Raw genomic sequence first — 27,355 nt, 5'->3', positions numbered from 1 at the left:
TCTAACATGACCAAAACAGTTAGAAAATAGATAGAGCCACGAGTACAGTGTATACAGCGGTTTTAAGACCAGGTTTATTCAGTCTTTCACAACTCAAATGCTGAGAAAATCACAGCTATGTCATTGAGAACAAAATACAGTTAAATAAATTGAATTCCAGTACTCGGTTGATTATAGTTTGAAAATAAAATGAAACTGCGTTGAATGAAGTGGTTTTGATTGAATGCTGGGCAGTACGAGGTGTACAAATGTATTAGTCTTTGTAGCCAGTTTTGGATTGTGGACATGGTCACACATACACACACACAGAAACACGCAAACAAATATACTTCATATTCGTTACATCCTTATCTTTGCCTCTTGAGAACAATTATTTTGTGTATATCGTGGTTTGGACAAAGCCTACAACATCCAAAGGCAAGTCAGACCAACAAAACACGTGTTTACTTAAACATAGTTAGGAAGACTGTATTGTTGGATGGCTAATGTCCTTTTACCAATACCGTATTCAACCAGAGAAGAGGCCCACCAAACCTCCACAGATTACATTCAGAACAATAAGGCACTCACATTAAGGGAATGCAATGATGCTTGGAAACGTTTCAGCCTCATTATTAACCATTTGCTACACTGTCATGAAAATTGTAATGAATACAGTGGCTCATCTGGATGATTTAAAACATTGGGTGACAAAGCATATTAAATAAGGTTGATTAGCTGCGAAAGTGAATACCAAAAAAATATTGGTTAGAAATGCTTCAAAAAAAGAACCCAATTAAAAATGTCCAGCTTCACTAAGCAAACATCGGCTGTCCCTTACGCTTCCAAAAGTTCTAATCATATATGCAGGCAATAGGACAGGGTTCAAAATATCCATTGGTCATTTACTCCAGAAAGTTTATTTCTAACGAAACTTGTCATTAGCTTGCTGTGGTTAAATCGTAACACTTCGAGTTCAAATTCTTTTGTAACCATTATTGTTCGCCAAAATGGTAAATTTTTACAGACACTACGTCATTGCTTTCAAACATCAAGATTTCAATATGAAGAGGACAAATCATAATGGTAATAGCACACATAAAAATCTGCTTTGAAGATTTTGCATCATAACAACATCTGTTTCTAATGTTTTAATTTGAGTCATGATGGCATAAATATCCAGCCCTCAAAAAGATAATGCCTATGAAGAAAAAATACCTTTCTTCATAGGCATTATTGACAGTTATGCCTGTCAATATAATAATGACACTAAATAATGACACTGTCAGTGGAAATTGTTCGGTAGAATTAATACCCTTTTGCATCTGATGCCAATGGAGATTATACAATTATCAAATATGGATAAGAGAATATGTTGTTTTCACACACACACACACACACACACACACACACACACACACACACACACACACACACACACACACACACACACACACACACACACTCTCTTGACTATGAATCATATAAACCATTAACTGAAAAACATTTTTAATAAATTCTGTAACAGATAAACAAAGAAAACCACTCCATAACTTACCATTCATACTCAGTTCTTAAAAAAACAAACAACAAAAAAAAAAGAGAGGTTTGACATGATGGTGGCACTTACCTGGCCAATGAGATGTCTGCGCTCAACTAGACATGAAGGTAGGAGGAGTCAGTGCTTTTACACTTAATAGCTTTTGTAATGACTGCAATTGAATTGAAGGCCATTGAAATGCAATTGGAGAAAGTCAATTCAAAGAAAGTCAAGTCAATTCAAAATCAATTCAAAATTAAATATACAACCGATTATTTTGCACGGGCCAAAAACAAAAACTATGTAGGTTTTGTTGGTTGGTGTAAACAGAAGACACACGTATACAATGCTTAACTTTACCGGCCTGGAGTGAAGGTGTTCCTTTGTGGCGCCAGTGTTGTGCTCTCTGATGCTGGGACATTTTTAAAGTGGCGGTTGTGTCTAAACCCAGGGCAGACATTCAATAGACATTTCGATTTTGTCCAATCGTTGGTCTGCAGTATCGCTTAGCTCAACGGTGGGCCTGAGGAATAGCCACATGTTTGTGCATGTAAAGGATTGTTCACGTAGTGGACCTGAAAGGCTTTGAAATGAACAGGTGTGGGCTATACTGTTGACTCACAGCAGCCAATCAGCTCTTTGAATGTAAAGTCCAATCTGAAAACACCCTTCAGTGAGAATTTATTTAGACATCTTGGGAAGGAGATATTTGGTTCAAGACAAAGCTGTTGAACTTGAGGAGTTTTAAATACTTTGATAGCACCACCTGTGAAATGAAACAAACTTTTCCCATGACATAATAATAGCATATTTATGTAAAGTAGAGCTACACCAATAATTTATCAAACATTTTAAATACTTGCATAAAACATCACAGCTGAACTCTTTCACTGCGGCCATTACTTTAGTTCAAATATAGGTTTTGGATCTAAGGTCGGAATCACACACCTTCTGCTGTTTGAATTATGTTGAGGCCTGAAGCAAAAGGCCACAGTGAAGGGGAGTTTAGAGACACGTGCTTCTTTAACTGGGGACATACAAAAACGACACACAATTATGGGGGACTTCCACCAACAGACTGCTACTGTAAAAAGATGGCAAACTCTGGCTGAAAATGGCACTTTGTATTGAGTGTTGATTGCCCTTTCTTTCCCGTTTGTCCACTCATTTTAGAAAACATTCTCAGCTCTGTGATTGTAGACGGTGAGGGATACAGTTTGGCTGATGAACTGAACCCTGTGTCCATCTTGGAGGTTAACCTTATTGAAATGTGCTAGTTTGTCTTAAATTATATCCTTCTTCGCATAGCGCTTCTGCGGGTCAGGTCAGAGGGCCATAGGTTCTAATCCCAGTGAGCAACACATGGCACCCATACAGCCAGAAGCATGTTCTATGGTCCCAACGGGATTTAACAAAAAGGGTAAGAAAGACATGGCACCAATTTCTCCGTGGTAAGAAGTTCTAATCCGAGCATGGTGATAAAAGGGCGTGGCACCAGCGCTGTTAAGGCTCAATCCGTCGATCTTCTCTGTGATCCATTCCTCAACCATGGGGAGTTTACGTCCATAATCGTCACGTCTGTCCATTCTATCGTAAGTAGTCAATGTGTCCGGATTCCTTGCTGTTGATTATCAACACCCGTCCTTCTTGTCCGCCCGCTTGGCCGATCGGCTGCTAATCTCCCCCTTTAAACGTGTCCTTATAGTCTGCAGCGTCCGCATCGCCCTCCGGGGCCGCCTCCCTCTGGCGCCCCCTGGTGGTCAGGGGCACTCACTGTCCGCCAGCCGGCTGTAGCGGACCTGGCTCCGCAGCAGCCTCTTGAGCAGGGAGGGCAGCTGGTAGTGGCGGGGCACGGTGCTCTGGACGTTGGCCTCCAGGTACAGGAAGATGCGGAACCACCAGACCCGCGACACGAAGTTGGTCGGGGAGTGCTCCTTCAGGGCCTGACAGGGGGAACAGCATTGGCTGGAATGAGGTTATGGTGGCTTCAAGAGAAGACGTTATTCAAACCAGATGAGAGGTTGAATCTTAGTGACGCAGAGTTGCAGACTGTTCATCTAACAAATAATCTTCTTCGGGTTTGGAGGCAGAATCCGCCTTTAGGTGTAGTTCACTCGACAGATTTCCTTACCGTCTGTTCGACCCTCTTATCCGTTTCCGCGGTGACCCTACAGTCCCACCAGACCCATTAAATGTCATGCATGAGGTCATATATCTAATCAGAGCTACTTCAAATCCCTGTTCAGTACGTCCTTTGCGTCCAACTACATCATGGAATTCCATTGATAAACTTTTATCACAAACGTTGTTTTGTCATGCCCTATGTAGTGCCATCATAGTATGATCACACACACACACACACACACACACACACACACACACACACACACACACACACACACACAGTACCTGCTGATTGGCCATGGTGTGGTAGAGCCAGAAGAGCTGTGTGGTGACGTAGTAGGCCACCACCACGTCTATGGAGTAGTGGTCGTGGGCCAGCAGGATGCAGAACAGACCCACAGCCCACAGCAGCCAACACAGCCAGTGGCACCACCAGAAGCGCCTGGGGGAGTCTGCAGCACAGACAACCGATCACAACACAGGGGTTCAAACACGGTGGGTGCGGGGCCTACCTCGCGATACAGGGGCTGTATCCCCAGGTAGAGAGGTGCAGGTAAACAGCGTGTGCTGCACTCTGTCACCACTAGGTGTCTCACACAGACCAATCCAAAGGTGCGCTGTGGGAATAATTCAAATAACCTGCTGTGCTGTGGAGGTTTTTGCACGTAAAACAGAAGTCAACCATTAACTATTTAAGATAATTCATGAGGTTAATCTTTAAAAACAGATCAGTAACGCTCTAGTAACTCAAGACCCTGTACACGACAATCACAACTCTGGGTGGTAGCAGCCTAAAACTAAAAACTCTGAATCCCTGGTAACGATGAGTTGTGATATGTTTGCTTATCTAACAGGTAGGCAGCAAATACAGGTAAAGTAACTTTGATCAAAACGCAAACCCGACTGTAAATATCCGGGGGATGAAGAAAAGAGTAAACATCTAAACTGGTTATGCTCAAAGAAGTCAAATAAGATTGTACAGTGCTCTTATGTGTGTGTACATAATGTATATTGACCACGTCCGTGTTTGCTCATGCATGTTTGTGGCAACTCACACCCCTTGACAAGGAAATAGGACTACCTCTGTCTGTCTGTCTGTCTGTCTGTCTGTCTGTCTGTCTGTCTGTCTGTCTGTCTGTCTGTCTGTCTGTCTGTCTGTCTGTCTGTCTGTCTGTCTGTCTGTCTGTCTGTCTGTCTGTCTGTCTGTCTGTCTGTCTGTCTGTCTGTCTGTCTGTCTGTCTGTCTGTCTGTCTGTCTGTCTGTCTGTCTGTCTGTCTGTCTGTCTGTCTGTCTGTCTGTCTGTCTGTCTGTCTGTCTGTCTGTCTGTCTGTCTGTCTGTCTGTCTGTCTGTCTGTCTGTCTGTCTGTCTGTCTGTCTGTCTGTCTGTCTGTCTGTCTGTCTGTCTGTCTGTCTGTCTGTCTGTCTGTCTGTCTGTCTGTCTGTCTGTCTGTCTGTCTGTCTGTCTGTCTGTCTGTCTGTCTGTCTGTCTGTCTGTCTGTCTGTCTGTCTGTCTGTCTGTCTGTCTGTCTGTCTGTCTGTCTGTCTGTCTGTCTGTCTGTCTGTCTGTCTGTCTGTCTGTCTGTCTGTCTGTCTGTCTGTCTGTCTGTCTGTCTGTCTGTCTGTCTGTCTGTCTGTCTGTCTGTCTGTCTGTCTGTCTGTCTGTCTGTCTGTCTGTCTGTCTGTCTGTCTGTCTGTCTGTCTGTCTGTCTGTCTGTCTGTCTGTCTGTCTGTCTGTCTGTCTGTCTGTCTGTCTGTCTGTCTGTCTGTCTGTCTGTCTGTCTGTCTGTCTGTCTGTCTGTCTGTCTGTCTGTCTGTCTGTCTGTCTGTCTGTCTGTCTGTCTGTCTGTCTGTCTGTCTGTCTGTCTGTCTGTCTGTCTGTCTGTCTGTCTGTCTGTCTGTCTGTCTGTCTGTCTGTCTGTCTGTCTGTCTGTCTGTCTGTCTGTCTGTCTGTCTGTCTGTCTGTCTGTCTGTCTGTCTGTCTGTCTGTCTGTCTGTCTGTCTGTCTGTCTGTCTGTCTGTCTGTCTGTCTGTCTGTCTGTCTGTCTGTCTGTCTGTCTGTCTGTCTGTCTGTCTGTCTGTCTGTCTGTCTGTCTGTCTGTCTGTCTGTCTGTCTGTCTGTCTGTCTGTCTGTCTGTCTGTCTGTCTGTCTGTCTGTCTGTCTGTCTGTCTGTCTGTCTGTCTGTCTGTCTGTCTGTCTGTCTGTCTGTCTGTCTGTCTGTCTGTCTGTCTGTCTGTCTGTCTGTCTGTCTGTCTGTCTGTCTGTCTGTCTGTCTGTCTGTCTGTCTGTCTGTCTGTCTGTCTGTCTGTCTGTCTGTCTGTCTGTCTGTCTGTCTGTCTGTCTGTCTGTCTGTCTGTCTGTCTGTCTGTCTGTCTGTCTGTCTGTCTGTCTGTCTGTCTGTCTGTCTGTCTGTCTGTCTGTCTGTCTGTCTGTCTGTCTGTCTGTCTGTCTGTCTGTCTGTCTGTCTGTCTGTCTGTCTGTCTGTCTGTCTGTCTGTCTGTCTGTCTGTCTGTCTGTCTGTCTGTCTGTCTGTCTGTCTGTCTGTCTGTCTGTCTGTGTGAACTAGGGCTTTGACTTTTGCCCAAAAATCATATTCGAAGTTAGTTTGTTTATTAATATTAATGTTAGAATATTTATTAAGAATATTTTGAACATTAAATGCCTTCAGCAAGACCTGGATTGGGCTTCGCGAGGTTTGTTTACCGGCGTTGCTATGGTTACCGGTCTTGCGTGTTCCAACGGTTTATTAGGTTTCTAATAAATCGCTGTCAATCAATACTTCATTCACTGCCTCTTCCGTGGTCATTACAATATTATGAAAAGACTGCGTCGGGTTCTCCGACGTCTCTCCCTCTTGGCCTGCCCATAACAGGTTTGAATATTAAGGGCTGCCTAATATTCGTTCGAATTTTGATTTATTTTTTGATATTCAAATTGTATTCGAATAACGAAGTTCGGATTCAAAGCCCAAGTGTGAACTCACACTCCTTGACGAATAGATAGGAGTGAACAGTGATTACCAATGTGTGTGGAGGAAGTGGGCGAGGTTGAGTTTACAGTGGTGACTCACACTCCTTGATGAAGAGGTAGCAGAGGGTGAGTATGACGGTGTGGCCGCTGTACAGGTAGTCGCCACACATGTGGTGGGAGCCCGTGATGGTGAGACCCCCGCCCGCAATCATCTTGAACACCCGCCCAGCCTGGGACATGTGATCACCCATCACCTGGGGAGGAGAGAGGTGAGGGAGAGACAGAGGGAGGAAAAAGAGAAACAGAAAGATCGATAGATGACGGTGAAAAGGTGGAGAGTGAGACAGAGAGAAATAAAGGCAAAGGGAGGGAGGGGGGGATAGAGAAGGGGGGGGAGAGAGAGGGAGAGAGAGAGGAAGAGGGGCTATGAAATCATTTCCTTCTTTCCGAATCATTTCACATCAGGACTGGAGGGCGTTCACAGCTCTCATGTCAGGGACCATTCCTGAGGCACCCCCCGGGGTTCATGAGCCCAGGGCCAGACAGGAAGTGAGGGAGAGGCTCAAAGCGGTTCCACTTGTGTTGGGAGAGGAGCCCTAAGGAGGAGGGCTGCGGGGGGGATGTGAAGCCACACTGGGAGTGTAACGTCAAACAGACTGGAAGATCTGAGTCATCCATACGAGCGTTTCTCTGAACCACCGGATGTTATGACTAATGCAACGTTACGTTACATACACTTCCTGCACGACACATTTCAAGGACCCACCACGACCACACTGAGGTCATATTCAGATTCTGATTCAGATTCGGTTCAGGTGCGGTTTGAACTTGATTGGCATATAGTTCAAAATAGGGTTTGGACGATGCCCCGATTTAAATGATTTTGGTACGTCCAGGCAGAGGGTGTGGGATATTACAGAACTGAAAGGTGGTGTGACAGAGACGGAAAGAGACTGTCCAGTTGTTTTTTTAAATGACATCATGCAGGCAGGAGGCAGGGCAAGAGACAAGACATTTGGTCATGGATTCGAGGTCAGCTGTACCATGGAGGAAGCCTGTAGCTGTCTGCCACATGCACATAAGGGGCCTTTTGGAGATAACTGCTGGCTTCCTGAGCTATGAAACAGAAAACACACACACGAGCACAGCCAGACCCAATCACACACACTCTCTCTCATACAAACACTCTATTGATAGTCTCTAATAAATGTAAATTAGCTAAAGATGTAAATATCTAGATATTTGTTAATATGTAAAAAAAAAGAAATAAAAGTAAAAAAAAAGAAATAAAAAAAAGGAGATATACAGTATATAGGACTAGGTTGGGCTGAGCTGGCACAGGCTTGCGAACCGAATAGGAAAAAGGTTTTTGTTTCGAATACGTGTCATTGAAATCTATTTCCTCTGTACTGCTAGTGGTTGATGTGTGAATGTGTTCAGTGGGGTATTCCACAAAGCCGGTTTTATCACATAACCGAGTAAGTTAACCCACGGTTTCCGGTAACCCTAGGTTTTCCGTTCCAAAATGAACAAGATATGTTAGTTACTATAGAAACATATGCTCTGAATCAAATCTGGTTGGAGCAGGTTTTGCGCAGGTTAAGTTTGAAACATAACCCGGTTTTGGGTATTTACACCCGCGTTCACCGCAGATTTCATGTGTCCACAATGACATGCCCTTTTGATGAGAGAACTGCTGATATCGGAGCGCAAATTATACGTGCAATCCACCGGGAGCGATTAATAAAACCACGGCTCGACATCTTGGCATATCGGATGACTTTTTGCTGGAGATATCGATTCTCGCGCAAATCTTTAATGCATTTAAATAGCCAACACTACCAATCGAGGACCTGGCCTCAGTTCACTCCAGACTATTTGCGTAGCCCTCCGTTTTTTTGCAAATGGTAGTTTTAGCTATAATGTTGAAGATGCTGAGCACATCTCAGTCCTTTCAGATGACCCATCCAAGGTTTTTATCGGCCTCCTATCATACAAAGAGCAATGTTGTCTGAGTACTATGCCGAGAGGCACTTACAACATAAAGTATAAAATAGTCCTAACGGACTTACATCCACTGGAGAATGTTTGATCGTTACACACACTAATCCATTTTGATCTGTGAAGTTGATGAAATCCATTTTGATCTGTGAAGTTGATGAATTGTCACTTTTAGGTTTTCTACCCAGTTACCAAAAAAAGAAACATTTGGAACATATGCGCTGTGGCACGCACACGGTTTGCATGTGTTACTTCGAAGGCAAACAAAATCTAAAATACAAGAAAACACAAAAACCTGCATTCAACCAGTGGGGTACCCTCACATGGCCCCTGACTCTCTGAGGAGGTACCTCCAGCTACCCCCTCCTTGCCAGGGCGCCCTGAATTTATGTTAATTAACAGCTCCTCCACCGGGGTCAAGACAATTTGAGGGCCACATCCAGTCTGCCGACTGTCAGCCTTTTCACGAATGGCTTAAAAAAAATGGCTTATTTCAAGTCAGACCAATACGATGGTGGGAAAAGCTTACCAGTTTGTATGTTTTTATACTTCATTTCGACTTGATCCGCTGACCGCTTGGGAGCCATCGGAGTACATATTTTTTTAGAAGAAAAGGGTTATGTGGTAGGAACGTTAAGAATTCTTAACTGGGATATTTATAGATTCATGGCTCAAATATTAAGGATCATGCTTTTGACGTATAACTAACGCATTTACGCGGTCAGCGATCCGCTTCCAGGCTTTGGTTTTCCGGGTTGCAGAGGCTTTAGCCTTCCCTTTTCTTGTGATAATGTCCTGCTCCTCGTCATAGCTCTCCAGGAGAACCTGGAGTTCCATTTCATTAAAATAAGCGGCCCGTTTCGCCATTTCGATCAGGGTTACCATGATCCATACATCACGTCTTTTTAGGTTTGGCTTGGACGCGCACAACCCTGTGTTAACCAACCCCGAGTTGATTGAACTAATGCATAACCGCTGCTGTGGAACCCAAAACTCTGGGTTAGTCGGCACAGGGTCAATCAACCAGCGTTATTGTGGAATACCCCACAGATAGCCCACAATACCCATGACAACTCCTTTCCACTTCCCTCCTCACACAGTTTCATGTTTAACATTTAACTGGGAAATGCTAGATGGAAAACTAGGACCCTGTTGGGGTCAAGGTCCCTGGAGAGATCCAGACCTGGGAGAAGGCCCATTCACTAGGGCCCTATGATTTCCGCGATAACGAAAACGCGGACGGAATCACGGAATCGGACAATAAAAACGGAATCTACCGATCATTATTATTATTATTATTTTTAATTATACAGGAAAGTATTAAAAGTAACAAAGTTACAATTTAAGATGGGCCTGTCTCAGTAAAATAACTGATTTCCAGCAGGTTCCTGTTCTGCAGCACATATAACATGTAACAGCGACAAGGCACATCACGCGTCACATTTACAATATGCAGCGGAATGCAGCGGAATTCGCCATAATTTTGGTGAAATTCAGTTTCGAGGGAAAAGGAAACAACACAGGTGACATTAACGTCACTGAATGTTTAGCAGTCACTCCAACAAAAATGTAAAAAAAAATCCCCGGTCCACCACTCCAGCCTAGGTGGCGGGAATGCAAACAATAGGTCCCACTTCCGCTCCTAACAAGTAGCCGAAGAAGTCCAAAACACTTCCATCACTCAGGTCACGTGATCAGCTGTTTTGCAGAATATGTCAACATACTATCGATTGGAAACGCAAAGATACGTGCGATGACCACTTGAAGTCCAAAATCCATATAAAAAACAATGAACGCCATAGCCAGGGCACGCCCCTTCAAACCACAATTTGAGTTTATAAAAAAAGAGTTTATAAGCACTTTATTATTTATGTCATGTTGTTTTATTTGAAGCACTAAAAACAGTGCAATATTGGGATGTTTTACTAAATGTAGTCTTCTATCTGATTAAATTGTAAGAATTTTATTCGTTCGCACTTATTTGACACTCGTTTTGATGATTTAAATTGCTTAAAGTGTAAAAACTGAATTCATGAAAATTAAAACGGAAAAAAAACTGAATTTAAAAAAAAAAAAAATGGAATTTGGAAAAAAATAAAACGGATTTCATAGGGCCCTAATTCACCCTCTCATTTCACCCCCTCAGCAGATAATTTCATCCTTTCACCACACCCCCTCGTCATCCATTTCACTCTGTCACCAGCTGAATCATGTGTATTGTCAGCTGAATACTATGAGCTTTCCGTTTAGTCTCGCAACACAAACCGATCAGGTTATATGAATGAATATTGCACAAAAACAGTGTTTTTTTCGTGATTGTAATTGTTATTATTAAACTCAACCTCAACAACAACAACATCAAACTCACTATCCAATATCAACACTTTACAAACCACATTTTTCATTAGCTTGGTGTGACAGCGCACACATAGGAGAAATAACAAGAATAGCACAACAGCGACAACACAGGGGCCCTGCAGGGCACTATCGAGAGGTGTCCATTTACCTTGGGGGCGCACCTGAAGTGCATGCCAGGCACGGGCAGCGTGGTGATGTACATGGTGACACACCTGTACAGGTACAGTGTCCCGATGATGAAGAAGAACCGACGGCCCACGATAGACCTGGGGGTGGAGAGAGAGACAGAGGGCTTAATTATTTTTTTACACTTTTCTGCTTAAATGCAAGTATTTTAAAATGTATTGAATGAATGCAAGTCAGAGGAAAGAAGGAAGAGAAGGAAGTGGTAAAGTTCAGAGAAAGAGCGTACGGAAGAGATAACATGGCTATAGAGAGAGAGAGAGGAAGGGAGATAGAAAAAGGGGGCAGGAAAATAGATGCAGAGATAGATAGATAGATAGATAGATAGATAGATAGATAGATAGATAGATAGATAGATAGATAGATAGATAGATAGATAGATAGATAGATAGATAGATAGATAGATAGATAGATAGATAGATAGATAGATAGATAGATAGATAGATAGATAGATAGATAGATAGATAGATAGATAGATAGATAGATAGATAGATAGATAGATAGATAGATAGATAGATAGATAGATAGATAGATAGATAGATAGATAGATAGATAGATAGATAGATAGATAGATAGATAGATAGATAGATAGATAGATAGATAGATAGATAGATAGATAGATAGATAGATAGATAGATAGATAGATAGATAGATAGATAGATAGATAGATAGATAGATAGATAGATAGATAGATAGATAGATAGATAGATAGATAGATAGATAGATAGATAGATAGATAGATAGATAGATAGATAGATAGATAGATAGATAGATAGATAGATAGATAGATAGATAGATAGATAGATAGATAGATAGATAGATAGATAGATAGATAGATAGATAGATAGATAGATAGATAGATAGATAGATAGATAGATAGATAGATAGATAGATAGATAGATAGATAGATAGATAGATAGATAGATAGATAGATAGATAGATAGATAGATAGATAGATAGATAGATAGATAGATAGATAGATAGATAGATAGATAGATAGATAGATAGATAGATAGATAGATAGATAGATAGATAGATAGATAGATAGATAGATAGATAGATAGATAGATAGATAGATAGATAGATAGATAGATAGATAGATAGATAGATAGATAGATAGATAGATAGATAGATAGATAGATAGATAGATAGATAGATAGATAGATAGATAGATAGATAGATAGATAGATAGATAGATAGATAGATAGATAGATAGATAGATAGATAGATAGATAGATAGATAGATAGATAGATAGATAGATAGATAGATAGATAGATAGATAGATAGATAGATAGATAGATAGATAGATAGATAGATAGATAGATAGATAGATAGATAGATAGATAGATAGATAGATAGATAGATAGATAGATAGATAGATAGATAGATAGATAGATAGATAGATAGATAGATAGATAGATAGATAGATAGATAGATAGATAGATAGATAGATAGATAGATAGATAGATAGATAGATAGATAGATAGATAGATAGATAGATAGATAGATAGATAGATAGATAGATAGATAGATAGATAGATAGATAGATAGATAGATAGATAGATAGATAGATAGATAGATAGATAGATAGATAGATAGATAGATAGATAGATAGATAGATAGATAGATAGATAGATAGATAGATAGATAGATAGATAGATAGATAGATAGATAGATAGATAGATAGATAGATAGATAGATAGATAGATAGATAGATAGATAGATAGATAGATAGATAGATAGATAGATAGATAGATAGATAGATAGATAGATAGATAGATAGATAGATAGATAGATAGATAGATAGATAGATAGATAGATAGATAGATAGATAGATAGATAGATAGATAGATAGATAGATAGATAGATAGATAGATAGATAGATAGATAGATAGATAGATAGATAGATAGATAGATAGATAGATAGATAGATAGATAGATAGATAGATAGATAGATAGATAGATAGATAGATAGATAGATAGATAGATAGATAGATAGATAGATAGATAGATAGATAGATAGATAGATAGATAGATAGATAGATAGATAGATAGATAGATAGATAGATAGATAGATAGATAGAGAGATAGAGAGATAGAGAGATAGAGAGATAGAGAGATAGAGAGAGAGAGAGAGAGAGAGATGCAGAGAGAGTAGCGATAGATGCAGAGAGAGTAGCGATAGATGCAGAAAGAGCCAGAAAGTAGAAATAGATGTAGAGCTAGATAGAGATGTGGAACTAGGTTGAGAGATAGAGATATATAGGATAGATGGATATAAATATGTCTGTAGAGACATAGAAAGGGGGAGGAATGCAGGGGTCAAAAGTCACATCTGGCCTTATCCAAAGGTAAATAAATAAGGCCTTTGATGCGTCACTGTGTGTGTCCTCGAACCGAGGCCTCCGAGCAGATGCCATATGTTTATTGTTTATTAAAGCAGGATGGCTTTCCGAGACGCTACCTTCTATGTTCAGTAGGGCGGACGTGGGGGGGGGGGGGGGGGGGGGTTGGACATTTTTCTTAAGGAGTGACTTAATGACGCACTAAAGTGTGACGTCACAGTTAGTAGTTATTTTCTTATCCCAACCTTCCAATCCGACGAGATGGATTTTATCCGAACTAATTGAGAACGAGATAAAGTCGTTGGATGGATCTCAAGGCGGTAATTATTAAGACGTTTGACAGAACTACGAACTGACAAAAGTTTCAGACAATATCTTAGAACAACGAAGAAACACACACACACACACACACACACACACACACACACACACACACACACACACACACACACACACACACACACACACACACACACACACACACACACACACACACACACACACACACACACACACGCACGCATCCCTACCTGTGCTTGTGGAGGGCCCAATTGACGAGCCAAAGCGCCAGCAGAAGCAATCCGATGATCTCGCAGACCATAAACGCCCACTCCTTCCTGTCGAACCAATCGAAGAACTTGTCGGGCAGCGGGGGCGTGTCCTCCTTGGGCGGCACACGCTCGTGCACCACCGAGATCATCACCGTGGTCAGCACGAAGCAGGTCACGGCGTACAGGACCGCCACACCCGTCCGCCCCCACTCCTCGGGGAGCGGCGAGCGAGAGGAGGAGTCCGTGGCGCCTGCGGCGGGGAGCGGGATCTGGATCCAGGCGTTGCCTCCGTGGTGGCGGTCGTCCGCGAAGCCGTTGCCGACGAGCGCCCCGTTGCGGACGCCATTCCTCTGGGCCGGCTGGGACTTGTGCTTCGGGGGGCCGTTGCCGTTGGTGACCCCCGTGTCCCCCTTGACGGAGAGGCCGGGCGTCCCGTTGGCCTTCACGCCGTTGGAGGTGGCGTGTCCGTTGTGCACGTTTTTGTGCGCCCGGATGTGGTGCTCCAGCCGCAGGGTCTGCACACGCTCGAGGAGCTGCTGGCCGCCATCCGACGTCACCCGGGAGAGAGGCGGCGACGCGAAGTCCGACGGGCCAAGGTCCAGCAGGGCCCGTCCGTTGAGGCTCCGCAGGGCGTCGCAGTACTCCTGCAGGCCCTGGTCGCCCAGCCAACGGACCACATCCTCTCCCGTCCAATCAGACACCTTCATTATGATGACTCACCTGGCAAGAGGAGAGGGGGAGGGACACATTAAGGGAACGAACGTAAACCAAAAAAAAAAACAATAAATAAAGTATTAACATAACCAAGATATTACTTTTATTATCAACAATATATTTTAAACCAATCCCCCGTGGTCATTCACGCCTATTTAAATATATTGCAGAGCTCAAATAGTTTACAATTATATCTAAAAGTTTTGGAATATCCCTTGTTAACCAATTCTAAATACACCAATGTGTAGTTAGAAAACACTGACACAATGGCCTAGGGAAGGCTACTGTGGTATCATGACACAGATACCAGTATTGACTCCCTACACCACTTCATTGTTCAGAACTAATCTGACAGTAACCAAGCTTATAAATAACAGAACGAAAATGGATACTAGGCCCATTACTAAAGACTTCTATGAAACTCGTTAATAGTAATGACAATGGTGTAACAGATAAGGTCAGAACAATCGGCCTTCCTAATAATATCAAACGGCCAAATCGAACTGAAAACATTTGAAATCATATAACTCCCCTTCAGACAAACACCTGACCCTTTACAACAGAGAACCATCCAAGTTGCAACACATTATAATATACTTCGCATAATGTTGTTGTGGTTTACTGTGAACGCCGAAATACAAGGTCATAAATCGGAAGACCCGTAGTAGGCCTATATGGTTAAAATACATTTTTCGTGTCTGTATAAAAAAAAGTGTGTACTCTAGGATTGACCGTAAACAGTGCTAATGTCTTGAGGGAGGGAGGGAGACAATCGCACCCTCTCTAGCAGCATAACTAGTTGCATCACGTTACGCAAATTCCGAGACGAGGCTGCATTCCGAGGACCGCTATGCATCAGGAGGGCAACAAGCCGTGTGTTCAAAAACATAACCCCTGTACATGTCGCTGTCAGACAGAACATGCCGTTTAATGCGGATACGAACCTAGCCTTTAATATTTTTTTCAACACTCGATAAACACGAAACCATACGAATACTAGAAACAGACTAAATGTTTTCAATAACGTAAGTCACCAGTCTGAGTCGACTCCCGTTTGCGTAGCACACCGTTATCAAGGAACACTTTGAAAAAGTAGTTTTTTTCAAATCCAAATATCCCAATAATCACCAAACAGAAATCACAAGGTGACTTACTTGCTCCAGCTGTTCAGTAAAGGGTGTGTGCCATAAGCATATAATACAGCCCTTTACTTTAGTGAAAACAGCCCTGTCCGACTGTCCTATCTTCTCTGCTCGTTTGCTCGTCGATGGCTCTATCGGACTCCTACAATTCCACCGTAACAAGAAAACAACACGTGAAAGTGGAAATGTCTATATCCTTATCCCTTGGTCGAGTTTCCTTTAGCGAGTCAACGACAAATCACCGTGTTAAATCGCTGCCATTCGCTGTCCGCTCGTATATCGCTCGGTGCCGCGCTTTCAATGCGTCCCTCTCGCTGGAGCCAGGGGGGGATTTAGCCAGAGTGAAGAGAGAAGGGCGGGACGACTTCCTTTATTTACTTACAGATCGGAGGGTTGAAGAAACTTAACAAGAGTTAAGAGAGATGGGTGGACCGAGTCGCTTTATTTACTCACAGGTCGGAGGCTGGTGGTGAACGTTTTGTCTTACCATGTGTCTTCTGTTTTCCCATCATCATACAGAATTCAGGCCAGGAGAGAATACTGGGTTTCTCTTTGAACAATACACAAGAAATATGGGCTGTGTAGCAAAAAGGATGGATTTGTTCTCCAGACAATAATCTAAAAAAAGAAAGAAGAGGAGGGTAGCAGAATAAAGGGCAAGTGAATGGAAAGTTTGTCGAGGCGAGGGTGGGTAAGAATTTGATATATTTGCTTTGTGATTCTGAACAGTATTTGGCTGGCATGTAGGCTATTTAGGCCAACGTTGATGTGTATGCGAGTTATCTTTCTCTACGAGGCTGTTATTGTTTACAGAACAAAGAGTAGGCCTATTGCTGCATTCCTAATCAGAATAAAGACAGAACGTGGAGATTAAGAGACACTGAGATCTTGTTAATTTGTGTTCTGATATGCAAAAAATAACATCAACCATATCTTTTCTTTCTTGTAGAATTACAATCTTTTGACGTCAAGATTCTAAATGTAATTTCAACATCTACACTTCAAAGAAGTTAAAAAAGTTGAACAGTCCCATACTGGTAGTTTAGCATTTGCGAAAGAGCCTTCCAAAAGCCTATATTAAAAATTCAGCCATATAAAAACACATGGGACCTCTTAAAGAGCAAAGGTTTGAGTTAATGGGATTAACTGGGTTATTCACCCAGCACCCTTAATCTGTCCATTACTAAAGACTTTTACCTGATCTGAGCCATTAGATAAAATGATCCGTTGACACGGTAGCGGATTTGACCCGATCAGCCCTTCCATTCAACCTCAGTAGGACTAAAGAGAGAGACACAACTCCCAAAGCGAGGCCAAGGAGATGCTAAATAGTGATACAAAAATAACGTCAGATTAACCAATATCAATATTTTCTCACACTATTTTTTCTGCAATGCCTATATATGATGTATGTGATATACACAAAGTTAATGAAAACGTAGAATTCTGCATGTGAATTAAGAAAGGGCCCCGCCATCCACTGTCTCTCTCCAGTAATATTCACGGGTGCTCATGATGTCAGTATTTACCCAGATACAGCCCTCTGTCCTCTTGTCTACTTGTTTGTCACGGTGTTGCATGCGGTTCCTATTTATCTGAATGGAGGATCTACATTTAGAGAAAGTGGGACTGGAGGGTGTCAGCAATGCTATTTTTAGTGCCATGGAGAATATTTCTTACTCCCTTCCCTACAAACCAATTCAATGGTCACTGTAGTATAACAAAACAGAATTATTATTATTAGTTATTGTAATGGGCACACAAGAGCTTCAAACATTAGAGTTAAAGTACAAACGGCAGCAGTGTATTTTTGATATCTTTGGTAGTTCCTTCGTACTATAATGGAACATTTCTTATTTGGCTTTACTCCGTCTATCCTTTTCAGCTTTTCCCAGCTGGTCACAGCTGGTCTTACGACCACAAGGACACCTTTGTTCAATGTCTCCTTGCTACCTTTCCCATCTCACAAACTAGCAAATCTGCTGTCCTTGAAAAAGCAAGTAGTGTTCCTGCAATGGCGTGAGACCCGTGAAAAACTCTTATACTCAACAACCATTGTGAGCTACTTAGCCTACAGAAGGGTCATCGGTCCTAGACACAATACCTCATAAAGAGATGGCCATGACGGTATGGGTTCATATGGTCACAGAATGAGAGGCTGCCCGAGAGAAGGTTCTTACCTTGAACTCTGGCTGCAGCAATAAACTTTCTGATCTATGATCCCATAAAGTTTTAGTAGGAGGACAGACCTTAGATTCAATAATTGTGTGTGTGTGTGTGTGTGTGTGTGTGTGTGTGTGTGTGTGTGTGTGTGTGTGTGTGTGTGTGTGTGTCTCTCAAGAGTGTTTGTTGCACGAATGTTTGAAACAACTCACTTCCCTTTTAGAGTCTGTAGGTTTTTATTGTCTTTCCTGTCTTGTGACACAAGCACACCCTTAGCCCCCCCCCCTACCTCCACCCCAGCTTCTCAAATAACCTTGTCATATTCAACTGTCACAGAGAAAATATCTCCACACGCACACGCACACGCACACGCACACGCACACGCACCAGTGGTGGCTGGTGGTTTTTAAAGTGAGGGAGGGAGGACAGTGGCCTGGTGGCCATTGGCCTGCTTGCACTGTTGGTGTACGGTGGTTTAAGAATGTGAGGGAGGGATAGTTATGTGAATAAAATTGATACAAAGCCACCAGTGGCATCGCTGTAATTTGAAAGCTGGTGGGCAGCATGTCTTTGAAATGGACTGTAAGGGCAGAAGGAAAGGATACAAAGCCCATTAGTCAAGTCAGGCCTACTCTTGGTTGGTAAAAGTAAATTACAAATTCATTGGGCCTATTTTTGACCTCAATTACTGAAGTTATTGGTTGTTATTTGGCTATGTTTATCTTCAGTTACAATTGTTTTAAGAAAAGACTCAAGATCAAAAGTGATGCCATTTAAAATCCATCATGCTCTGAATCATTCACCCTTACCACACCCTTTCCACAATACCAAACAGAACGGTCACTAACAAACTAGTAAAAGAACAAGAACAGTTCAAACAACCTGATCTATAAGCATGGTGCCTACTAGCAAGGAAAGTCGGAAAGCAGCACCAACGTGTCCTGACTCTTGTCGTGGCGTTTGGTTGCCCTATTAAGATTTTTCTAATCAGTGAAACCATGAACAGCCCACTTTGGAGATTTGCCATTATTCAAGAGCAAAGAGGGACAGCAATACAGTCGATTGCTAGTAATGATACCAGTAAGCCATGAGTAGGCCTACCTAGCAAACCATGTAGCACTCACAACACTGACGTTGCCATTACTTTTGGTGATCTAGATTTTGGGAAGTGGTCTACCTTTTTCTTTGGTCGCTTACTTAGCACTGTAACTCAATGAATGGAATGCTTTGTGTAATAAAACATGAACAATATCCTGTTTCCATTGTACACTTTATTTGCAAATGTTACAATCTCGCTATCGTTCAGATGATTTCACTTGCTTTGCGTCTCTTCGACTGAGCGGCAATGCAGAGCGGGTTTGTTATCGACAGCGTTGCCAGATTGGGCACATTTCCCACCCAATGATAATTTTTCCTAGCCTGGTTCTACCAGACTCTCGTACTTCACTTCATTTCATTTCATTTGTACAGAGAGTCTGGACCTAATCAATTGACAAACGTTAACTCACTTGAAGGCGGGTGTCTGTTGAAGTTTAAAATGATTGGATCTGCCCAGTGCCACTCTGGATCTGCCATAACCAATCGCTAACGTTTGGTTGTGACGTATATCATGCGCCGGGAATCTCGCGCAGGTTGTACACAAACCAAACATCTTGCGCGTCTGCACGAAAATGTCCGTCAACGACAGCTGCAGGTTTTGTTCGTCGAATTTAATTTATCAGGGAAAAATTGCACATTGTAAATCAATATTTTATAGTACGGCAAACTCAAACTGGCGCACGACTTTATCGGCATTGTTCTCAGACACGCCCTCTGTTCGCTGATTGGGCGCACACTGTGGTAGCGCAGAAAACCAAATTACATACAGCAGGTCCAGACCTAGTACTGAAGGGAAATTCAAATTGAGCGGAAGTACTTAGGCGGGCGGAGCCAGGCTAAATTTTTCCAGCCTAACGAGATTAAAAGTAGCCCTATTGGGTGGGAAATCTGCCCAATCTGGCAACACCAGCGACGGATCCTTCTTATTACATTTTTTTAACGTATATTACGCACATACCGGACTGAAATTTTACGGAGGGGAGGAGTCTCGGAGGAAAAACTGACATTACGGAGAATCACATGGGAATGAATGGACTTTCGGTCGGAGACGGTTGGATCGCATACGAGAATGTACGTATGTGGAAACGAGGCGTAATTGCGCAGCGCAAATAGATTTTTGCGCGAATCATTAAGGTCACACCCACTCAGAGGAGGACTTTCCTCCTCTCCCGTTGAGCCCCATGTTATTCACCGGCCGCCAGTACTTTCAGGGAAATGAATGGGAGTCAATGGAAGCTGAGGGAGGAACGTCCTCCCTGAAGTAATTGTCAATAGGCGATAGGGAGTGCTAATGTCCCTTTACCCAGGGAAACAAACATTATATATTCAAAGGCATTAAAGTCATATTTAAGGGCATTAATTCATTACAGTAGTCTGGGCAATTTTTTATTCTCAACAATGTTAAGGAGGATCTTCCTCCCTCTTCTCAATGGAGAAGCCTCCACTGACACGCATACACACACACACTCGAAAATGTAAAATAGAAAAGGGGCTAGCTGGATAGAGACTGTGAAGCTCTTCTTCACTGTCAGCTCAACGACTCCAGAGATTGTGTCAGAAAACCGGAATGACAGGGGAATCCCCACAATCACTCCCAAGCGCACTAATGGCGCGTTTCCACTGCAGGGTGCGGTACGGTTCGGTTCGGTTCGCAAAGGTGCGGTACGGGTTGCGTTTCCACCGCCAAAAGTGGGCGTGACCCGGACTGAGCCGTACTCATTTTGCCCTCGTCTTCAGTACTCCTCCGTTGGGGTACTGAGACGCCTGAAAGGCTGTCGGATAATTCGAGCTACACACCCCCTCCGTTGATTGGTAGACAGAACCGTCACTTCCGGGCGACGTGGGGATAAAAACAAACAAACAGTAGCCTCGAGGTATTATTCCTTACAATTAACATGTCGCGTAAAAAGCTTGCTTGGGCGAACAAGGAGGTGGAGACGTTCCTCTGCATTCTTGGGGAGGAAGACGTTGTTTACGATGTTTACGTAGCTGCCACGGCGATCGACATCCGGCCTAGCATAAAGGGTACTGTCTGCGGTGGAAACGCGACCTCGGAACTGAGCTGGGCTATACTGCCCCCTCCCTACCGGACTGAGGCGAACCGAACCGTACCGCACCCTGCAGTGGGAACGCGGCATTAAGAACCCTATCTCCCCCCCCCACACACACCTCTCTCTTTCTGTTTCAGCTTCTAAGAAGTTGCATCAGAGGACTCAACAAGTGAACCGTTGAACAGAGAGGAACAAAACAGAGAGCTTTTCTACCATTTAGTCATTCAGCAGAGGAATTACCCCAAAGCCACATACAGTAATTCAGATGCTGGTCATTACCGTCACAAATGGGGGCTGATGATGTCAACAATGACCTGGGCATCAAAACCATACCTTAGCCACTAAACTATCCTAATAAAAACTCTCTATCTCATATGCAAGTACTGTGCGCAGCCGTCTTCAAACTTTTTACATTTATTTCAGTCCCTATCCCCTTCCCTAAAGCTGTGCCCTTTGCCAAGCTGCCGTTGTTAATAAAAATTTGATCCAAATAACTTACCAATGTTAAATAAAATAAAAGAATAATGATCTACCCCTTGGTTATGACTACGTCTGAATCTACTAGTACTACTATAACTGCTACCACTGCTGCTACTTCCTAATACTACTACTACTACACCTGATTTACAGAGCTATATTCACAGTCGCCTGCCATCACGCACATCTCTGTAGCGCTCTGAACTTTTGTCAAAATCGACAGGGTTTATAAACGGTCTAGTTCTCTCCTCATAATGTCTGCACTTGAAATCCCCTACAGAGTACCTTCAGAGTTGCCAAACCAGGTCTCCCTGTGTGCTCCTAATCCCATAAGGCAGTTGTTTTCGTTCTCCCCTCGCTACAATTTGTGTAAAGCAACAGGGAGAAAAACATGGGGCTTACCCTCCTGCGTTGCCTGGGACCGTTGAGTTATGTTGTTATGGTGTTCCCTGATGGGCTAGTGGGAGATCTGAGTAACTGTCTGACTCAACACGAGCCCTGAGCCATACTCGGCCCCGCCCTTCCTCTGACTAACACGGCCACCCCCACCTCCAACCCCCCCCGGCCCCCACCCCCCAAACCTGGCCAACCAACCACGAGCGTGGTCATCGGGGTACCATGGCTCCAGGCTCAGTTTCTCTGCGGGATAAACAATACCATGTGCTATTTTTAGTGGGTCAGTGCCTGAATAACTTTGGCTTCCGGGTTACGTAAAGTCATTTGGGTCACCAGGTCAGACACACATGCAGCACTCTCTATCAAAACAACACACACTCACAGATGTGCCATCTTGTCCTCTTGAAGAACCTCTCAAACAGACCCAAGTGATTATGCTGCAAAATGTCACTCAAACCTCAATAAAGGCCGGCTAAGCTGTATTGAATGACAAGCACACACACACTTTTATCCGGAAGTTAGGTTAGGGCCTGTTTCAGCATTACTTGATAGCTTACCACACACACCACATGCACACACATGCACACACACACAAACACACACACACACACACACAAAGTGTGAGCCAACCAACCAGAGATCAGAGTCATGTGGTTAGCAACCTTTTGTGCTGGGGCGTCGACATAGTAACACATCGCAAACACAAAGAATGAGAAACGGACTGGCTGCAGACAGAAAGCGAGGGCAAGACCAGAGGTAAAGGGACAGACAGAGAGAGCAAGACAACAGATGTAAAGAGACAGGGAGTAAGAGCAAGACAACAGATGTAAAGAGACAGGGAGAGAGAGCAAGACAACACAGGTAAAGAGACAGGGAGAAAGAGCAAGACAACAGAGGTAATGAGACAGACAGGGAGAGCAAGACAACAGATGTAAAGAGACAGGGAGAGAGAGCAAGACAACAGACGTAAAGAGACAGGGAGAGAGCAAGACAACCAAGGTAAAGAGACAGACAGGGAGAGCAAGACAACAGAGGTAAAGAGACACGCAGAGAGAGCAAGACTACAGTGGTAAAGGAACAGACAGTACAGTTCACAAAGTACAAACAGTTATAAATCAAATGTATTATTGCTCTCTCTTCAGGGTACAGTCACATGATTTAACAAACTACTTAGGAAGATAGATAGATAACCAATATGCTATAGGTATGTCAAGAAGTACACAAACAAACCATAGTTTCAAGGTGTTTAGTATCACAATGTTTGGAACATTCTTTCTCAAATGTGACAGATGGCAGAATAAAATCCTGAATGAATATCCCTCGTAGTTCTGTTGTTTTCCTTGAAAATGACTCTCATAGCAGAGTGCCATGATTGTGGAGATTTGTTGTGAAGGCAAAAATAGCTATTGATCCAATCAATGAATATTCTGCTAAATTGTGTCTAAAATGTCTGCGTATACATGGGTTTCAAAGTGGAAATAAGCTTAGTCATTGATATAATCGGATCCTGTTTCAAGCCGTTGTAACAGGAGCAGACTCCAGGCTGCAGAGCAAGTCCTCTGCATTGTGGGCCTTAAGTTTAGATATTCTCTTTAATCTTTATTCTCCACATACGGAGTTAGATTAGATGCACCAAACACCGACACTAGTTTCGACAACATTGTAGTTCATGTCGGCACCAAGGATGCTAGGACGAGACAAACCGAGGTCACAAAAAGCAACATAGCTAGGCTTTGTGACTTCGCCAGAAAGATGTGTCGGCATCGATTAATTCTCTCTGGCCCTCTACCCGATAAGGGTAATGATGAGCGTTATAGTAGATTATTGTCTCTAAATCGCTGGCTGACACGATATAGTTCAGAGCAGGGCTTTGGTTTCATAGATAACTGGCCCTCCCTGTGTGGTCGCCCTGGTGTGCTCATGAGAGACGGCCTACACCCTACTGGGTTTGGCGCCTCAATTATGTAAAAAAAATATAGATGTCTTAGCCAGGCGTGACTCATCCACTCACAGCACGCTGGGTTGCAGGAGTTTAGCAAACCTGCTAGCAACATGATAGTTTACGTTGCAGAGTCTAGAACAGCAGATGGGTTAGCTGAACCAGTATCTATTGCACCAATCTTTCCAGAGCTGAGTGTTAACCGGACTCCCTCTGAAATTAACGCTGTACCTATATGTACGGTGGTGCGGCCTCGCACTGTCTCGAGGTGTAAAACCCGCAGGCGAGGGCCGCGACCATTATGTCGAAACCGCGGCATCCTCACCGCTTCAGACTCGGAAAATACCTCGGAAAATAATAAAATGGTAGCACTCAGAATAGGGTTCATGAACGTAAAGTCACTTTCATCTAAAGCGCTCTAGGTCCATGATCTAATTATTGATAATAAGATCGACATGCTAGGCCTTTGTGAAACCTGGTTAAAACCAGATGAGTTTCTAGCCCTAAACGAAGCTACTCCACCCAATAACGTTAGCACCCAAGTATCTAGAGAAGTTAAGAAAGGTGGTGGAATAGCCCTGATATCTAATTCTAAGCTTAATTTAAAGCCAAAGAATAGATATATATTCAGATCCTTTGAGGTGCTTGTGTTCTGCACCACAGCTCCCCGAGAAGCGAAACGAGTTCCAGACTCTTTCGTTTTAGCTGTAGTATACCGTCCCCCAGGACCGTATTCATTTTTTGTTGATGAGTTTTCTGATTTTGCAACTGATCTGGCTACATACTCAGACAATATTTTGCTTATTGGGGATTTCAACATTCATGTGAATAACCCATCTGATGCCCTCGCAAGGGCTTTTCTGTCCATTACAGATACGCTTGGCTTCAAACAGCTCGTCTAGCACCCAACCCACATCGGTGGAAACACGCTGGATCTCGTTTTGACCCAATAACTAAATACTAGTACATGTATTTCTTCAAGGCTCCCATTTAAAATGGCCTGTTGCTCTGAAGCTTGCATAACACCCCTCATGTTTAATTTTCACATTGGTCTTGCAACCAAAACTTGCCAATCCTCAATCTCTAAATCTATGGCCTCTGTTCTGTGTGTTCTTAGTGCCGAGTGATAACAATTTCAATTACCAAATAATGAGATCAGATATCTTGTGGTGCTTTTAACCGTGTGTGTGTGAATATTACTCTTTCCTTGGCCTCGCAAGGGCAGTAATGACCAGATGATTCAGGGGCCCTGAGGAGCGAGAGGGACCTAAAAGGGCCTGGGATTACCTATATGTACGGGGATTTTATGCTCTTTGTTTTAATTTGTGTTTCTATTGTTCAGCACTTTGTAACTGTGTTTTGAAAAGTGCTATATAAATAAAGTTTATGATTATTTTTATTATTAAAACCGCAAATGATTTTTCAGTTGGTCATGAAATACAGCAATTTACGCTACACGTTAAAGAAATGAATGAAGTGAATTATTTGATCTTTTGTGATAAAAAGATAATATTTCACCAGCCAGATGCAGATAAAGGAGATACTGAAGAGAAAATGAAGGATAAGAAATGGCATAAGAAATAATAATAATATAGCACAATATATTGTGATATACTTGCAATCAATCTATAATGGTGAGAAAATATGGATATGGGTCACATCGAGGTGCCCGTATAGATTTCAAGGGCTCTTTTCATGAGTCCATGCACTCTAAGCCCTAGGGTATGGGTGAGGCACCGTTCTCACGGATCATTAAAGGTATACGGCTTAGAAATTTGAAACAGATTTGAACCTTTTCTCATGCTGTTTTCAATTGCAAAACTCATAATATTGCTGTACTGTACGAAGGTATAGACCAAGTCGTGTCAATACAACCACAAGTAAAGAAAAAAAACTAGAAACATCTAAAAACACGTCAAGTCCTTTCAGTGCTACAGAGACAGATACCTCTATAAAATGGCCATTGAGAGATAATCTCTTTTGACAGATAAACCAGTGGCTAAAAGAATGTTACAGGCCGGGCTAGCAGAGCAGAACATTTGCTAAATTTGAAATCGAGGAAGAGACAAGGCCCATAAAGATGAGAGATGACACCATTACCGAGCCAGCTATGGATCTGCACAGTGTCACTAGTACTCGTTGCTTGGAGAAACACTGTCTGCTCTGGTTTATTACCTGAAATGAGGAATATGAATGCCCTGTAAAAGCAAAGTAGCGATTATTGAGATTAAATGTGATAAAATAAATAAATAAAAGTTTCCCTCTCAAATGTGGCAAACACACACACACACACACACACACACACACACACACACACACACACACACACACACACACACACACACACACACACACACACACACACACACACACACACACACACAAATAATGACAGAGCCTAACGACACTGAAATAACTTAATCTAACGGACACACACATGAACACGTCACATCCCTCACCAGTTATTGCAATACATGCTCTCGTCTCAAAATATGACTAACAGTTGCTACGTGTAAGCAAACAGACTGAACAGACCACAGGCTGGATGACTGACACACACACACACACACACACACACACACACACACACACACACACACACACACACACACACACACACACACACACACACACACACACACACACACACACACACACACACACACAATGTCGATTCAAAGTTTCGGATTTCGATTTGGATTTACAAACGCAACAAGCATCAAATAACAATCCAATGCATAACACAGTATATGCCATGCAGCGCCTACCTGGCTCACCATCGCTCCGCGGCATAGCTCCAGAAATAGCGTTACAGGCCAGTTAGTTCCGAGCAGCAACGACCACATCAGCATACAGACTCGTAACACCAAGATGAAGATAGTTAGCGATTCACTGATCACTTCATTGTATTATACTAGGTTGACGGAGATGGCGACGGGGTCCTGTGGTGATTGTAGCATAATTTGGCGTTTCAAGGAGCCGTTTCATTGCAGTTCCGATCCAAGCTAAGCCACAGTTTGGCATGCAAATAAATACAAAACGACGAGTAGCATGGTGCTTTAATTTTCCATAGAAGGATACTTTGCTTATAATCTCTAAATCCAATAATTCATTTTTTATTACAGCTTCATGCTGTACGGAACACGTATAAAACACCAGTTTAAGTGTGTGTGTGTGTGTGGGGGGGGGGGGGGGGGGGATTAGTGATGAGCCCACCTCACGCTCACACACGTCAACAAAAGGCGCGCAGATTTAGAATCAGGGTTAGCCGGTCTGCACGGAGTTCGGTGTCTCGGTACCAGATATAGGGTTGAAAATTACTTTT

At 42.9% G+C, this 27,355-nt stretch overlaps 1 protein-coding gene across 5 annotated transcripts; it reads right to left on the bottom strand.

Annotated features, from left to right (window-relative positions):
* Positions 1-43: 43 nt before the first annotated feature.
* LOC132446584 (phosphatidylcholine:ceramide cholinephosphotransferase 1-like) lies at positions 44-27,205 on the bottom strand. Of its 5 annotated transcripts, none has more exons than XM_060036926.1 (6): positions 26,799-27,205; positions 14,030-14,770; positions 11,119-11,236; positions 6,712-6,865; positions 3,929-4,095; positions 44-3,462 (listed from the first exon to the last, which is right to left on the bottom strand). In XM_060036926.1, the coding sequence occupies exons 2-6, from the start codon at positions 14,755-14,757 to the stop codon at positions 3,280-3,282; spliced, it is 1,350 nt and encodes a 449-aa protein (XP_059892909.1). In that variant the 5' UTR covers positions 14,758-14,770; positions 26,799-27,205; the 3' UTR covers positions 44-3,279. The 5 variants fall into 5 exon arrangements, with proteins under 5 accessions (XP_059892909.1, XP_059892908.1, XP_059892910.1 ...); XM_060036925.1 differs by lacking the exon at positions 26,799-27,205 and adding an exon at positions 15,919-16,271; XM_060036927.1 differs by lacking the exon at positions 26,799-27,205 and adding an exon at positions 22,098-22,230 and having other exon boundaries at positions 3,158-3,462.
* Between the last annotated feature and the right edge of the window lie 150 nt (positions 27,206-27,355).

This window comes from Gadus macrocephalus, chromosome 18, assembly GCF_031168955.1.
Source record: "Gadus macrocephalus chromosome 18, ASM3116895v1".
In the NCBI taxonomy this organism is placed as follows: Eukaryota; Metazoa; Chordata; class Actinopteri; order Gadiformes; family Gadidae; genus Gadus; species Gadus macrocephalus.
Note: the sequence above shows the minus strand (reverse complement) of the source record. Positions and strands in the feature narration are given on the sequence as shown.

Excerpts from the sequence above, each read along its gene's own strand:
- LOC132446584 (XM_060036926.1), bottom strand. The coding sequence starts at position 14,757 with ATGAAGGTGTCTGATTGGACGGGAGAGGATGTGGTCCGTTGGCTGGGC. Across the intron at positions 4,096-6,711 it reads CTACCTCTTCATCAAGGAGT|ACTCCCCCAGGCGCTTCTGG; the intron begins GTGAGTCACCAC and ends TCTGTGCTGCAG. Across the intron at positions 3,463-3,928 it reads ACACCATGGCCAATCAGCAG|GCCCTGAAGGAGCACTCCCC; the intron begins GTACTGTGTGTG and ends TCCCCCTGTCAG.